This window comes from Odontomachus brunneus, unplaced genomic scaffold (genome assembly GCF_010583005.1).
Source record: "Odontomachus brunneus isolate Ranch 3 - 2012 unplaced genomic scaffold, Obru_v1 Obru_scaffold_188, whole genome shotgun sequence".
Classification (NCBI taxonomy): domain Eukaryota; kingdom Metazoa; phylum Arthropoda; class Insecta; order Hymenoptera; family Formicidae; genus Odontomachus; species Odontomachus brunneus.
Genome location: NW_022639638.1, coordinates 311,622 through 325,679, shown reverse-complemented (window position 1 = coordinate 325,679; position 14,058 = coordinate 311,622). Strand labels below are relative to the sequence as shown.

Sequence of the window (14,058 nt, the reverse complement as noted above, 5' to 3'; positions counted from 1 at the left end):
TAATTTAAAAACGGATTTATTAGTCTCGATGTATAAATTAAATAAAGAAATCTCATACAGCGCAAATGTCCAAAATATATCCCAGAGATGCGTGATATCATGGTTTTACAAATTTTATTCTTTCATGGGAGCGCCTACTATTTTATCTATTCCTGTGCAGTTAGATGACAATATGTGTTGTTAATATTTTCGCTCTAACTAGAGAACTCTACCCAGTAAGCAAATTGAGCGCAGACTGCGCGCAGATTGGCAGCAAATTTGATCAAAAACCCACAGCAAAACCATAGCTATTTGTGTCTACGGTTTTGGCGACAGATCTTGCTGTCGGGCAATTGGTGCCAAATTTGCAGCAAAAATCGCGCAAAGTTTGCAGCGCAGCAAGGTCTGCACGGTTTCTGTCGCCAATCTGCCGTCAAATCGCTACAAGCTCTGCGCGGTTTTTGCTGCAAATTTACAGTAATTATCCGACAACAAGCTCTGCCGCATATCTGGCGACAATTTGGCAGCAAGATTTGATATAACAGATCCTGCATCAAATTTGTTATCTATTTGCCATCAAAAGTTGATAACAAGCTCTGCTTGAAATCTGTTCGCGCAGGTTTGGTTATCTGGGCTAAATGATTTTCTTAAGACTATCTGGTACTTCAGATGTGCAGTCTTCCATCGATGGTGCTTAGTCTTTTTGATCTTTTTAGACTAGTGCTGAATAATTATTGGAAGCAAGAGTCCAATTCTAATTGTATAGAATATTTAAAAATTCAACAATACATTAAAAATATAAATTACTACCCATTGAGAGAAACCAACCCTGGCGAAAATAAAACTCTTTATAAACCGTTCGATGAGAATTTCCTGAGAGTTTATACGCTTTCAAACGTTATATGAACGCTTACTCAACATCGTTAGATTTTGAACGCTTTCAGAACGCTTTCAGAACTTATCAAATGCTATATATAACATTTCGTGAAAGTTCTGCAATGCTGAAGCATTGCTTTTCAAAATAAACGCTGATACACTTTCGTACAGAAAGTTTGCTATGACTTTTAAAACGTTTAAAAAACACTTTTCCTACAACGCCGTAAGACAAGCGTTTTCTCTTCGTTCAGCAAACGCTTTTTCAATACGCAAACGCTTTTCAAACGCTACAGTGTTGCAATTTCCGCTCTACTAACAATTTTTAAACTCTTAACGAACTCCCGCAAACGCTTACGTAAACGCTAAACAAACGTTTATGAAACTTCTTATTTTCGTCAAGGAAGAAAAAACTGATTAATACATAAAGCATAAATTGAAAGCAGATTGTATGGTACATAAAGGTGCATTATTGAAAGCTTTAAGAAACAATTTAACACTTACAACGAGGTAGTTAAGTAGTTAATTTAGATATATATTACATTATATTTTTTAAACTTAAAATATAGTTCCGTTATCTATTCTCTTTGGGAAAAATTGTAAATTTATCTGTTTCTCCGCTAGTTTGAAATGTCAACTGTAGTCATCGTAATTATATCTATCGTCGCAATATATTTATTATTTTCTTTTTTCTCAATAAAAAAAATTGAATCAATTATTTCTCCCTTTGCACTGTTATTAGCTTTTCACAAACTAATACATTTTAAACGACTTATCATTCAATAGAAGAATCGCATGTAACAATGATCTATCTTTTTTCTAAATTAAAGAATAGAAAATGAAGAAATTAATACAACTAATATTCTCAAGAATAATCTCAAGAATTATTTTCTCGAATTTTTGAAAATACAGGATTAGATCATTGTCGCACCAAGTCCATCAATTATCATGATTATTAATTATCGTCCATTGTCAATAATTTTGATTACATCTGAGCCTGTAGAGATAAACTCTCGCGATGTTAATATTGATATTAACATGCCGCTAAAAGCGCTTCAATTTCTGTCGAGACTAGATGGCACCGATGCCGCTTGTATCGTGCTAATATTCATGCCGGGCGGCCAGTTCTTATCCATTTTACTGTCTGCCCTACTGCCGCTCTTCGGTGTAACCTTCGTAATTTCGAGTTTACCGCTGTCGCGATTCTTGTAATACAACACGCCAGCCGCGCCGCCCATTCCTATCCCGCCGAGTATCATCAGCCACTTGATAAAGCTGCAAATCGAGGTATAACCCAAATAATACATATACGTCAGAAACGTTTCTTAAACGTATCTATAGTTTCAGAACTGTAAAGCACCAATAAAAAATGTTTTAACAAAAACCTTTCTAAAACCTTATTTATGAAATGTTTATAAAATGTTTTAAATCGTTTATAAAACGTTTCTTCAACGATTTTTTTTGCAAAAATAACGTTTCACCTAACGTTTTTTGAGTGGACATTTTTACTCATAAGAAATATTTAAGAAACGGTTATGAAACGTTTGGTTCTAACGTTTATAAAACATTTCTAAAACGTATGTGTGCTACCTGGGAATGTTCAAATTAATTTGTTAAAACTTTTAATTGTGACGAACATTGACTTATACTTGTTAAATTAACGTTGATCGATCTATTTGTGTTAGCAATAAGTTATTAATAAACATTGGCACTTAATTCGATTTGATACTCACTTAACGGCCGCCATCGCCTTGAATACCACCTTCACCTTGTTGACGAATGCGTCATCGAGAAGTATCCCTTCTTCTACCCAGAACAGCGGCAGCAACGCCTCCGGGAAGTTTTTCATCAGTTTGAACTTCGGCACCGCGTGTATAAACATATTGAACTGCAACCTCTTGTGTGCCCTTATCGGGGTAGCCGTCATCGGCTCGAAATCCATGTCGATCTCGTGTTCTTCCTGTAAACATAGGCTGTTTAATTAACGGCAATTACACTTCTTATTTATTTAATCGTAGTTATATATTGTATTTGTTTTATCTATTCAATTCGCGATAAGAATTAGGTGACCATTTATATATTTTTGAAATAACGTCACCTGATTAGGATGCAAGCCATCAACCATTTCCAACCAGTTCTTCTCGGAGTCATAGAAGTGTGGTAGGGAACCGATGATGGGAACACCTAGACATTTCGTCATGTCATAGAGATTCCTTGTCAAACAAGTTTCCGGTGTCGGACAGAAGCACTTCTCCCTCTCGTTTTTGCTCATATCACCAAGATCAGCCGTGTAATGAAGAGTATTGATGCCTGTAAATTTTTCCTGGATTTCATAAAATATGTCGTGACACGACAAAGTTTAATAGCGATAAACATGTTTTCTTATAATTGTATAATAAGAAAAACATTAACAAGTATAACACAAGTTTATAAAAAATGTTATATTTAAGATGATTTGCTTTAACTTTATGCGTAAGTATATTTTAGATCCTAAAATATGTAATAAAAACCCAGGTAGCAGGCTCACATCAAAATGATGTCCAAATCTGGTCAGTTTATGACTAAAAATGACCAAAAATGACCAAGGAATGACCAAATATGTCGTGAAAATACCATTAAAATGACGGTCTAATGTCACAGAGCGATAACGACATTTTAAGACGACTTAATGACGTTTTTATGACGTCTTTAAACGTCAATAATACGTCATTAAGATATTGTACAGAAATGTCATTTAAGATGTCACAAAAAGAGATGTATTAAAGACGTCGTTATTTAGTCACTTAATGTCAATCGACCAGTTATGACCAGTTTTTGACGTTATTTTGACGTGAGTTTGCTACTTGGGAAATAGCGAGAAAAAAATAGCGTTAGGTTTAATCAAATTCATTTCAATTATAAAAAATTATGGTATATCTTATGTAATAATACACACACATAAGGTGAAGCAATAATTATTGCCACCTTGAATGTCTTCGAAACAAAAAATAAAGATGACTTTAAAAAAGTATTTCTCTCATTAAGCAGAAGATTTTCGAACGTCTGAAAATCATTTTTGTGTTTTGCTTATATTATAATTATATACAGATATATTTGAATGTAAAAAATTTTAATTTATGTAATTATATAAGGTATATCTTACATAATTTCACTTTGGATTTCAAGATAAAAGAACTAGACACACGTACCTTTAATTTTAGTTTCATGACTGTAATGCGCGCTGAGACTCCGACAAATCTCGTAGCCAAACGAGACGATGTCGTCGTCTGGTCCAAATAGAGGTGCGAAGATCGTTGAGTCGGTGCCGTTGAATTCGTTGCAGTGATCCTCCGGCCAAATGTCCAACGCGGGCTTACCGTCAAACTCCAGGACACGACCGACGTCCTTGAAGTTCTTGACGCCGCGCAGAACTCGCATGCGCTGTGGTACAACGCTTCCGTTTTTCTGAAAAAATAAACAATTTAAACGGCCTGTTTCGTTGCCTCTTCTCGCATTATTTGATTATGTATTTTTCGTATATATTTTAAGAGAAAAAAATAATCTTTTCCCGTTTGCGGTAAAACTGCGGCCTTGACAGTTCGCGGCTAACTCTATGCATGACTCGTTGCTTTTTTGATATACAATTAGCATGATGATTTATCCATTTAACGTGCTTTCAGAAAGTTAGTGATTCTAGAGTTGTATTGCAACCGATAGTAGCATATAAACACGAGAAGAGAGTTCTTAAAAATCCATAGAATATTTAACAACCTAAATCGGAATGTTTAAAAGATAGTTTAAAAGAATAGTTTGATTTCAGAATCAACAGTCGGAAATAATTATACTTCATTATTATCATCCCACAACATACATTATTATCTTCCCACAATATAAATTTAATTTATACAATTTATAAATTTATAAACACACACATATAAACGGAATTTTTAATGTTTAATTTAAAGATTTAATTTTCAAAGATTTAATTTTCAGACAAAATTCCAAAAGACGTATTAAAAGCGACTGAAAGATGTGCAAAAAACATCTAAATAAAATAGAGTGGCTTTTGGACGTCTTTAAGAAACCTTTTAGAAGTTAGTGCTTATCTGGGTTTAAAACTGATCGGAATTTTAATCAGCTTAGAATCGCGAAGACACGCACCCCACCGAATAGAGAGAACTTGTAGCGGTCCTCGCCGTCCGGTATCAAGTCCTTCGCTTCTGTCTTCAACACGTTGCACACCGCCTTTCCGGCAAAGTCCGTCACCGTGCAGTCGACCGGCAAACCATCGAAAAGTATATCTTTTGCCTTGGCCTTCACGAATATCGAATCAGGGCTGTGGAAGATGCTGTTCACCGCCTTGCCTGCGACGGACCATTTACACAAGTCATGAAACCTACAGCGATTCTGAATCGTTAGCGGCGAGTTCGATTTCAGGCGCAGTGATCGCACGAGAACTCGACTGTCGTCGCGACAGTTAAGAAAGCTAATCGTCGCGTCGTGAAAACACCATGTCTATAAAAACTAGCGAAACCATATGAGTAATTTATACCATCGTCCAAGATGCACATGCGCACCTATGCTATGGAAAAGAAGGTGTCTTGCGTTCCACTTTAAAGGTTCTGGCACGCGTTATAGTCCGTGCCGCGACCCTGCGAGATACGACCGATACGATTGCGGGGACAATCGATACGCGACATTGAACAGAAATAATGATATCTGTACGAGCGTGAGTAACCGAAGTTGATACGAATCAACAGACACGGACGAATATCTGACACGTGTAATATTTTTTCGCGATTAAATTCGCAGAAGGTTTCGATCTTTATTGGTATTCTCTTCAGTCCAGAAAGGACATCATGAGAACACTACACCATGAATCCCGTACCGACAACCCCGACCGCGGTGGGGTTCTCCCTCAGAGTGGCCATCACCATGCCAAGGATCATGAGATGAGGGAACACCATATCCTCGTCGCCGGTTAGACCGTTACTCTTCGGCTTGTTGAAGAACCATGTCGACTTTTGGCTGTATTCCACGCTGTCGTCTTCTTCCCGGTCCACGAGGTCCAACTTCATCTTGTACTCACTGAAATGAACACGTGACAGGATCGGTGCCAGAAACTCGAAAAGATTCGAACAATTCATGTTAATCTTGACAGTAACATCCCGATAACACAAACTATTCGAAATGTTTCTTAAAGACATATAAAAAATATCCTATTTCTTTAAATATCTTTCGTTTTTAAGACTTATTTCTGATTAATAAATTTATTATGATTCTAAAAAATTTGGAAAATTTTATGAAACTTAATATATGAAACTTTTTCTGTGTTTCATATATTATGTAGATTTTAATATGTCGAATTTAACTTTAACATTCGTGTTCTAACTGCAAATGTAAAAACGACTAACTCGTAGAAGAACGGTCCAACTTCATTCAACTTCGGCTTTCCACCCTGCATGATCTCGTCAGGGTTGGTTACATTAAACAGGTATATTTTGAAGTCCAATGGCAGTGGAAACGCTGTCCACATTTCGCGTATCTCGCTGCCCGGCTTTAACGCGATCGCCTGTGAACATTAAAAATCTTGTTAATTCGTCATTGATCACGATGAAGGTGTGTGATGTAATAAATCATGAATCACGAAACGAAGTTTTCATTTACAAAGCTGTGAAAAGATTTTGTGCAACACAAATCTTCATTTTGTTAAAAATACATATGAAAATAGCTCGAAAATGAGCTTATTGGCGTCGCGGTTAAGGAAGATATCTCGACACGAAACTTGTAGTTTAGCAGTTAAAACAAATCTTGCAATTTCCCGGAAATCGTGAAAATTGCAGCCTCGACGTAATGATATCTTTAATCTTGTCCCGTGAAGACGAATTAAATGAATATCTGCTGGTAATCTCGCTGACCGTCTCCGTCTTCGTGTCACGCTGCCCGCGAGACGAACAATGAAATAAACCACATCAATCCTCCGTCATATTCTTCTTGCGTGCAATGCAATCGGGGACTGAACTGGAAAATGCCAAAACAATATATTGTAACGTACAGCGACTTGCAGTAAGGTTCAAGGATTCCACGATGTATAGCTTTGCTGAATGACTCAAGTATTTCGCGGTATGCAGCGCAGCTGTAACGACTAGTTACATCAAGCGCGTGTGCAGGATTCTTTCCTAGAAATGACATGCTGAGGTTTTCCGAATATGACGGAACAAGAGTTCAATTGCACCAAAATTCCTTTATTTACTTAAAAAGGAAACATCACGGTAGAAATTAAAAAAAATCGATTTTTCTACCACATTTTCTGAAAAATTAGTTTTAGAAAATTGTTTAAAGAATAGTTGGAAATTGACGAAGTTACAGTTAGTTAAAGTTATTTGTGCACAGCATCGTTAAGTGAAATGTATGTAAAGATGTTTAGAAAGCTATTGATTCGATTGATTTCTACGTTGCAGCAAATTCTTTGTAATCGAATTCTTTTCAGTTCGTACACGTATCGATTCCTTCTTCTTCAAAAATTAGTCGAGAAAACTAGTCATACAAAAAACTGATTAATTTTCGCCGAAAATTCGTCGAAATTTTTTCCTACAGAATCAGTTATTTCGTGAAAATAAAACGTTCTTCAAAACCTCTACATACAAAAAAAGTCACTTTCATGTTTCTAAAACCTTTTAATTCATTAACTTCAGATTAGTCGTTTAAAAGCGATCATCTGGGCAATGCAATCATATTTTTCGACAGAAGTCTCATTTTATAGAATCTAGCTCGTCATAAAACATATATTTTAAATAAATATAAAAGTTTTTTTGAAATATGTCTTAAATACATGTAAAATGATTATTTAACAAAATGTTTACTTGAAGAGAAATTTTTAAAGATAATCTTTTTTTCTTTGTTCTCATCGTGGTTTTCCTCTTTAAAATATATTTCGTGCTTCTCGAGCTTCTAAAATGTGGGCTTTTATGAAAGTACTAACAATATAATAGATCAGAATAAAATGTAGTAGCTGAAAAGAAAACCGCAATTAGACGGACAATTGTCTCACACAGTGTACGTATAATAATTTTTATAAAATTCATATATATTATTTAAAGCCATATTAATAAAGCTTGACATTCTGAAAAGAATCATCCTTGATATATTCTGATTTAATTACGCGATGCATGCAAGAATACAAAAGAACGAGGTGGCCTACATACAGACGTTCTCATCGTAATTAGATAATCAACGGTAGCGATAAATGTGCATTCATGTAATAACAATGGGAGATACTTAAAATTACTTATGCGAGACACTTAAAATTACAGGCATCCACGGAAAGAGGGAAAAAGCATCGCTTTACCTTCTTGATTTGCGAGCGGAGCAACGCGGGAAACCCTACGAAGCCGAAGAGAATGCCGACGACGAACATGACGCCACCACCGATTCCGAGTTTCTTTATGGACACCATCTTCACACTCTGCGGAAACATCAAGCACTCGGTTATAAACCAGGAGGTTTATTTCAGACGCATAACGAATATTAAATATGCTCTTTTAATTTTAGCAAGGGACTCAAGTGTGACACTCTATTTTTCTTGAAACTCAACACGCATATGACATGACATTTTATATGTAATACTTTATATCAGCCCGCATATGACATGACATTTTATATGTGATACTTTATATCAGCCCGTACAGAGAAAACGATTTGTTGAATCAAATAAATGTTCCTTTAGAACAGTCCAAACAAATTATTTGGTTGACACAACAAAAATATTTCTTTGGAACTAAGCCGCAAATAAATATTTTTGCGTTAAACAAAATTTTGTTCGATCAATCAAAAAATTCGTTTGGACTATTCCAAAGAAGTGTTTATTTGATTCAACCAAATAGTTTTCTCTGTACGTTTTTTAATTTGCATAATTATTTAGACAATTGTTTATGGGTTTTGGATTTATGGATTTCAGGTTAACGGGTTTATGGGTTTTTGAGTTTTTTATGAATTTTGAGTGCATGAGTTTATGTGCTTATAGTTTTTAAGTTTATGTGTTTTAGATTTACATATATAGGCTTATAAATATCAATTTTTACGTACATCGTTATTTCGAGTTTTATTTATACAATCGTCTAAATAATTGTGCAAATTAAAAAACGGGTCAATGTGAAATATCAAATATGAAATGTCATGTCATATGCTATGTGCATTCTGAGTTTCAAGAAAAATGGCATGTCACACTTGGATATTATCCCTTGTAAGTTCCGTTTTTCTTATACGAGTTGATCACATATAGTGTTGTTTCAGCTTAAGAACTTTCCTCGCGCATTATTATAATTGATATCGAAGAGTGATGCTTGGTCAATCGTGATTTACACAAACTGTTAATACCGTTCAACCCGAATCGAATTAAGTGAAATTTCGGATAATAACGAAAACGACGAGTCCGCCACGATCGCGTTCGAGCGAATTTTCATGCTTTTTCGAAACGCCGCATTTTGAAACGATTTGAAACTTTCAAACGATCGGAACCTTGTTGTATTCTTCGAGGACGCGAATCACTTTGTCCAGCGCTCTGCCGAATGGGACGAAGTTCAGCAGCTTCGTACGCTTCAAGGTGTCGTGTGTACGCCGAAGTGTGCGAACAGCGACGTCATATCGCTTCGAAGTCGTCACGTTCGCCTTTGCTTCTCGGTTTGCCAGCATTTCGATTCGGAAGAAATCACTGCGTCGATGCGAAGAAGATCTGAGAGACCGCCGTGTGAAATTCCTCCAGACAACCCGTCACGCGTACAAAAGCGCGCAAGATGCCATGACGAATGTACGACACGTCGTCAACGTGTTGTTGGAAAATTATCGTTGATAAAATCTTAAATAAGCTATAAATACAATGCGAATATCCGTCGAGCAAAGTCCGCGAGGAACTATCGCTTATAAATAAGTCCAAATAAATAAATTGAATTATAACGTGAAAAGAAGTAAATGCAGTACCGTTAGAATTAATCTCTCCGAGCGGGAAGGATCACGATTTCATGCTCTAAATATAGTTACGATAAAAATCAAGCTATCCGAAAATAATTCGTTCTATGCAACTACTCGTTCTCGTCCGTTACGTTAGTCCCTCTATTTCTGTTCTGTGTTTGTCTAAACGAGTGCGTAATCTTCTTCTTCTGTGTATCAGTTCCGAGTATCAGTACTGTTATTCGGTATATTGGCTCAATGTACGATATCGCGTATTGGCGTTCCTCGTCGTGCAGTTTCTGCAGGTGAAATTCCACCGGTGGAAATTCACATTTCCTCTCCGTTACATCTAGAAGCAGATCACAGCGGCGATCAAGTTCAAGTTACTTCTTCGTCGCTTCTTCGCTCGTGGTCCTTTCTCAACACGTCAGTTGTACTCTCATCCCTCTTTCACCGAGAAGCAAAGCGCAGAACGTGGGAAATAATCTCGGCCCGTCGTCGGAAATCACGTAAGGGAGCGGGTCGCGATTCGCAAGGCGGACAGTGTTCGACTTTCGTTCTACCGTCTTCGCACCTGTACGTTCTCCTGGCCAATTTCCGCGCCACCCTCGTCGCCGTTGATCGTGCGCGGCTCGTCACTAACGGACTGTCCGCGCGATAATAACACCGATGTCTTACACCGGGTCGGCGTCGGCGTACTCCTGACTTGCTCAGCCCCATCGTGGATTTCTGTCTCCTTTGGCTGGTCTGGCGTGGCATCTTGAGCATCGGCACACGGATACACTAGCGACGACGCGATTGAAAACGCGCAATTTACGCTCGCAAGATGATTCAGCTAAGTAAAGACGTTCCTAGAGCTGCTCGACGAAAGTTACGAAATAACGTCCGATTCAGGCCGCGCAATTTTACGCTCTTTGACACAAGGAGAAGATATAGATTAACCTACGGCAGGACTTTCCGCGGAGCTGTATCTCTGTAAAGTTCAACGAGGACTGCGCGAAAACAATGGGTGCGTTCAGAAGACACAACGATTACACAACGATTGAGTAATTAGTCAACGTAATTGGTCTAAAGTTAGGGATCTAACAGTAAGGATCAATAATCACTGACCGCTCACTGATCAGCTATGTTTTCTGAATGCAACCAATGCAACACTGCGATTTGTGTCTAGTAATGCTTTTCAGGAACTATCGCTTTTCACTACGCAAGTACATTAGAATACAGTTTCAGGTGAATAAATTATAATTTACTAGAAATAAGAATGAGCCACTATAGTAGCGTACCGTTCAAAAAGATGACATACGTGAAAGCCACTATAGTGGCGTACAGTACCTAAGAGGTTAATAATGAAAATATAAATTAATTGTATTAATTAAATTAGCACAAAAAAGATCTGTTACATATGGACAACTAAACATAATTTGCTATATTAGTCAATTTTTCTTTGATGCAGGAGCCAATTTCCTTGCTGTCATAATAAGGAAATCTGCTCCTGCAACAAAAAAAGTAGCCAAAGCAGTAAATTATGTTTAGTTGTCCATCTGTAACAAATTTGCTACGTTAGCTACTTTTTTTGTTGTAAGAACAGACTTTCTTGTTATCATAGCAAGAAAATAGATTCCTGCAGCAAAGAAAAAGTAGCTAACACAACGAATTATATTTAATTGTCGATATGTAGCAAATTAGTTTGCTGCTGCAACAAATTATTTTTTTCCGTTATTGCAATAAAAACAATTTCTTTTGCGAGAGAACGCGTCGATACTTCCGCTTTCACGTTCTATATAGATCGTCTATTTTGTTCTTCAAAAGTATTAAAACATAGCGGGATTGATCGGACGTTATACCTTCAAGAGCTAGTGACATATGACATTGATGAGTTATTGATTGACCGATGGTTGTCCCGTTTGTCGAAGGATCAACCACTTACAACAGCGTATCAGTAGATATATTTCAATTGCGCAATTTAGCTGTTTGCTACTGTAGCAGTAGAAATAGACCGATTATTTAGGTTCGCCGCTTCTACACACAGCATTGTTCAAACAAGCTTTCAGTGAATATATCGTTTGGAAAAAATACATATGAATTATAATAAACAGACCTTGAGAATGACTACGTTAATAAGTACGAGCTGCCTCTATATATCTTAGACTCAGATTGCAATTGCGGCGGTTATTTGCTGGTATATGACATTACGATCAATTCGCAAGTGCATTAATTAATCGAGAAACTAATATCGAAGTAATTAACATTGCTGTTAAAGTAGTCTAATAATAATGCAATACCTTCAAGAATAACGAGATATTCCCTTCAAGTGAAAAATTAGTTCTTAAATCTTAGTCTTCAAAATAAAAAATCATTCGTATGTGTTAATTAAATTTGAGGTGTATCGTATGACACAAAGAGCCCACCATTCGTCACAGACATTGCAGATCTGTGTTTTATGTCTACAATAATATAATTAAAAAAAAAAGAAAGAAAAAATTTTGAAGAAAAAAATTGTTGGAATATCTTAAAATTGAATACTCTTATTATTTTATATATTTGTGTATCTTAATGGTGAACTTGCCTCATTTTTGAGGTTTAAGTATTAAGGTAAAAATATAAATTCTCGGACATGTACCTAATTTTGGACATTCTTATGGTTTTGATATTCAAATATAAATATTTAAACTTTCTATATAGGATATGTTGCTCATTTGTTGCAACAATGACATAACTAGAAACATATGATTTTTCAGGAGATGCGATTTAATTTGATATTTTAGGCTTTCACGATGTTCATGCATATTAGATTTGATTTCCGGGTTTGAGCCGCGTGGATTCTTCTTTGTTTGATTCCGACGTTTCGCGGAAACTTCAGTCTGCTTCATCAGGGCCCATACAAGGCCATATAGCACGTAATATGTACAATATCACAGTGATATTTCCATAATATTTCTGCGATATTGCAATATTACGGAAATATTATTGTGATATTATGTAATATTACGTGCTATGTGCGTGAAGGATCCTCCCACGTGGAAGAATCCACGCAGCTAAAACCCAGAAACCAAATCTAATACACGATTTAATGTTTTAAATTGTTATAATTTTGCATGAGAATTTTAAAATATCATATTGACATAATTTAGTAAGTAATTGTCGTTTTAGCTGTAAAAAGTACATGTACTAACCTTCCTCCCTGTACTAATAACTTAATAAGGGCGATTTTTTAGTTATGTCATTGTTACAGCAAATGAGTGATATGTATATATGTTATATGCATGTTATATACGAAAGACCGAGCAACCTCCGCATGGTACACCTTGAATAATACTAATGCCGGCGGTACTGTAACATTTAAAGTTTCATTACTCAAAAAGTACTTAATGAAAAAATACGTTATTATAGTATTTTGGAAAGCTCTTGAGATAAGCTATAAGAATATGCAATAAAAAATAGGGGATTTTATTTAAAAAAATCAACTTGATCTTGAAATAACCTTGAAGGTCAAATTCAAGGCCATTGTACACATTTTAACCCTTGCAACTTTTGTATTTAACATTTTTTTCCAAGATGCATCCCTGACGAATGATTAAGTCGTTTCCATACTTTTCGAGGACCCTGTATGATGTATATGTATATAAATACTATATGTATATATGAATATATGTATATATGTTTATATGTTTGTATATATGTATATATGTATATATGTATATATGTTGTATATATGTATATATGTTTCATATTAAAAGTTTAAATATTCATATCTAAAAACCAAATGATAAAAATGTCCAGGATTAGACATATATTCGGAAAAATTGGTACTTTTACCTTTTAATATCTTCTTTATACAAAATGGCGGCTGCGCTGTTACAATATATTACGGTATGTATACAGTCCGAATTTGCAAGATTATATATATATAACTATACCAAGTATCCACGGATAAAATATCCACGGATAAAGAATTTTAGTTTGTGTATGATCTAAATGGGAACCAGACAAGAAATAATATCTCTGTTACTGTGACCGAAAATATTCGTCTGAACGTTTTAGCTACATTAAGACTCGATTGAAGTGACTGAGAGCAATTGGTTGAGCGGAAACCTCCCCTATAGAAATTTTTCTTTTCCTTCAACCGAGTTTTGGCTCCCGGATAACGGAAAATTCAGTTACATTAACGGAGTTATTTCTTCCGTGTAAGCGCGAAATAGAAATTATTTTTATGTCTTATTCTAATTTCCAACTTGCAAGATACTGCAATATGAATAAACCTATATATATATATATATATAT

At 35.8% G+C, this 14,058-nt stretch overlaps 1 protein-coding gene across 2 annotated transcripts; it reads right to left on the bottom strand.

The window, feature by feature from the left end:
- Nucleotides 1-470: 470 nt before the first annotated feature.
- Nucleotides 471-10,535, bottom strand: LOC116851734 (sensory neuron membrane protein 1-like). Of its 2 annotated transcripts, none has more exons than XM_032831456.1 (9): nt 10,352-10,535; nt 8,180-8,296; nt 6,246-6,403; nt 5,720-5,919; nt 4,993-5,195; nt 4,041-4,296; nt 2,951-3,162; nt 2,586-2,812; nt 471-2,127 (listed from the first exon to the last, which is right to left on the bottom strand). In XM_032831456.1, the coding sequence occupies exons 2-9, from the start codon at nt 8,285-8,287 to the stop codon at nt 1,908-1,910; spliced, it is 1,584 nt and encodes a 527-aa protein (XP_032687347.1). In that variant the 5' UTR covers nt 8,288-8,296; nt 10,352-10,535; the 3' UTR covers nt 471-1,907. The 2 variants fall into 2 exon arrangements, with proteins under 2 accessions (XP_032687347.1, XP_032687346.1); XM_032831455.1 differs by lacking the exon at nt 10,352-10,535 and adding an exon at nt 9,349-10,326.
- Between the last annotated feature and the right edge of the window lie 3,523 nt (nt 10,536-14,058).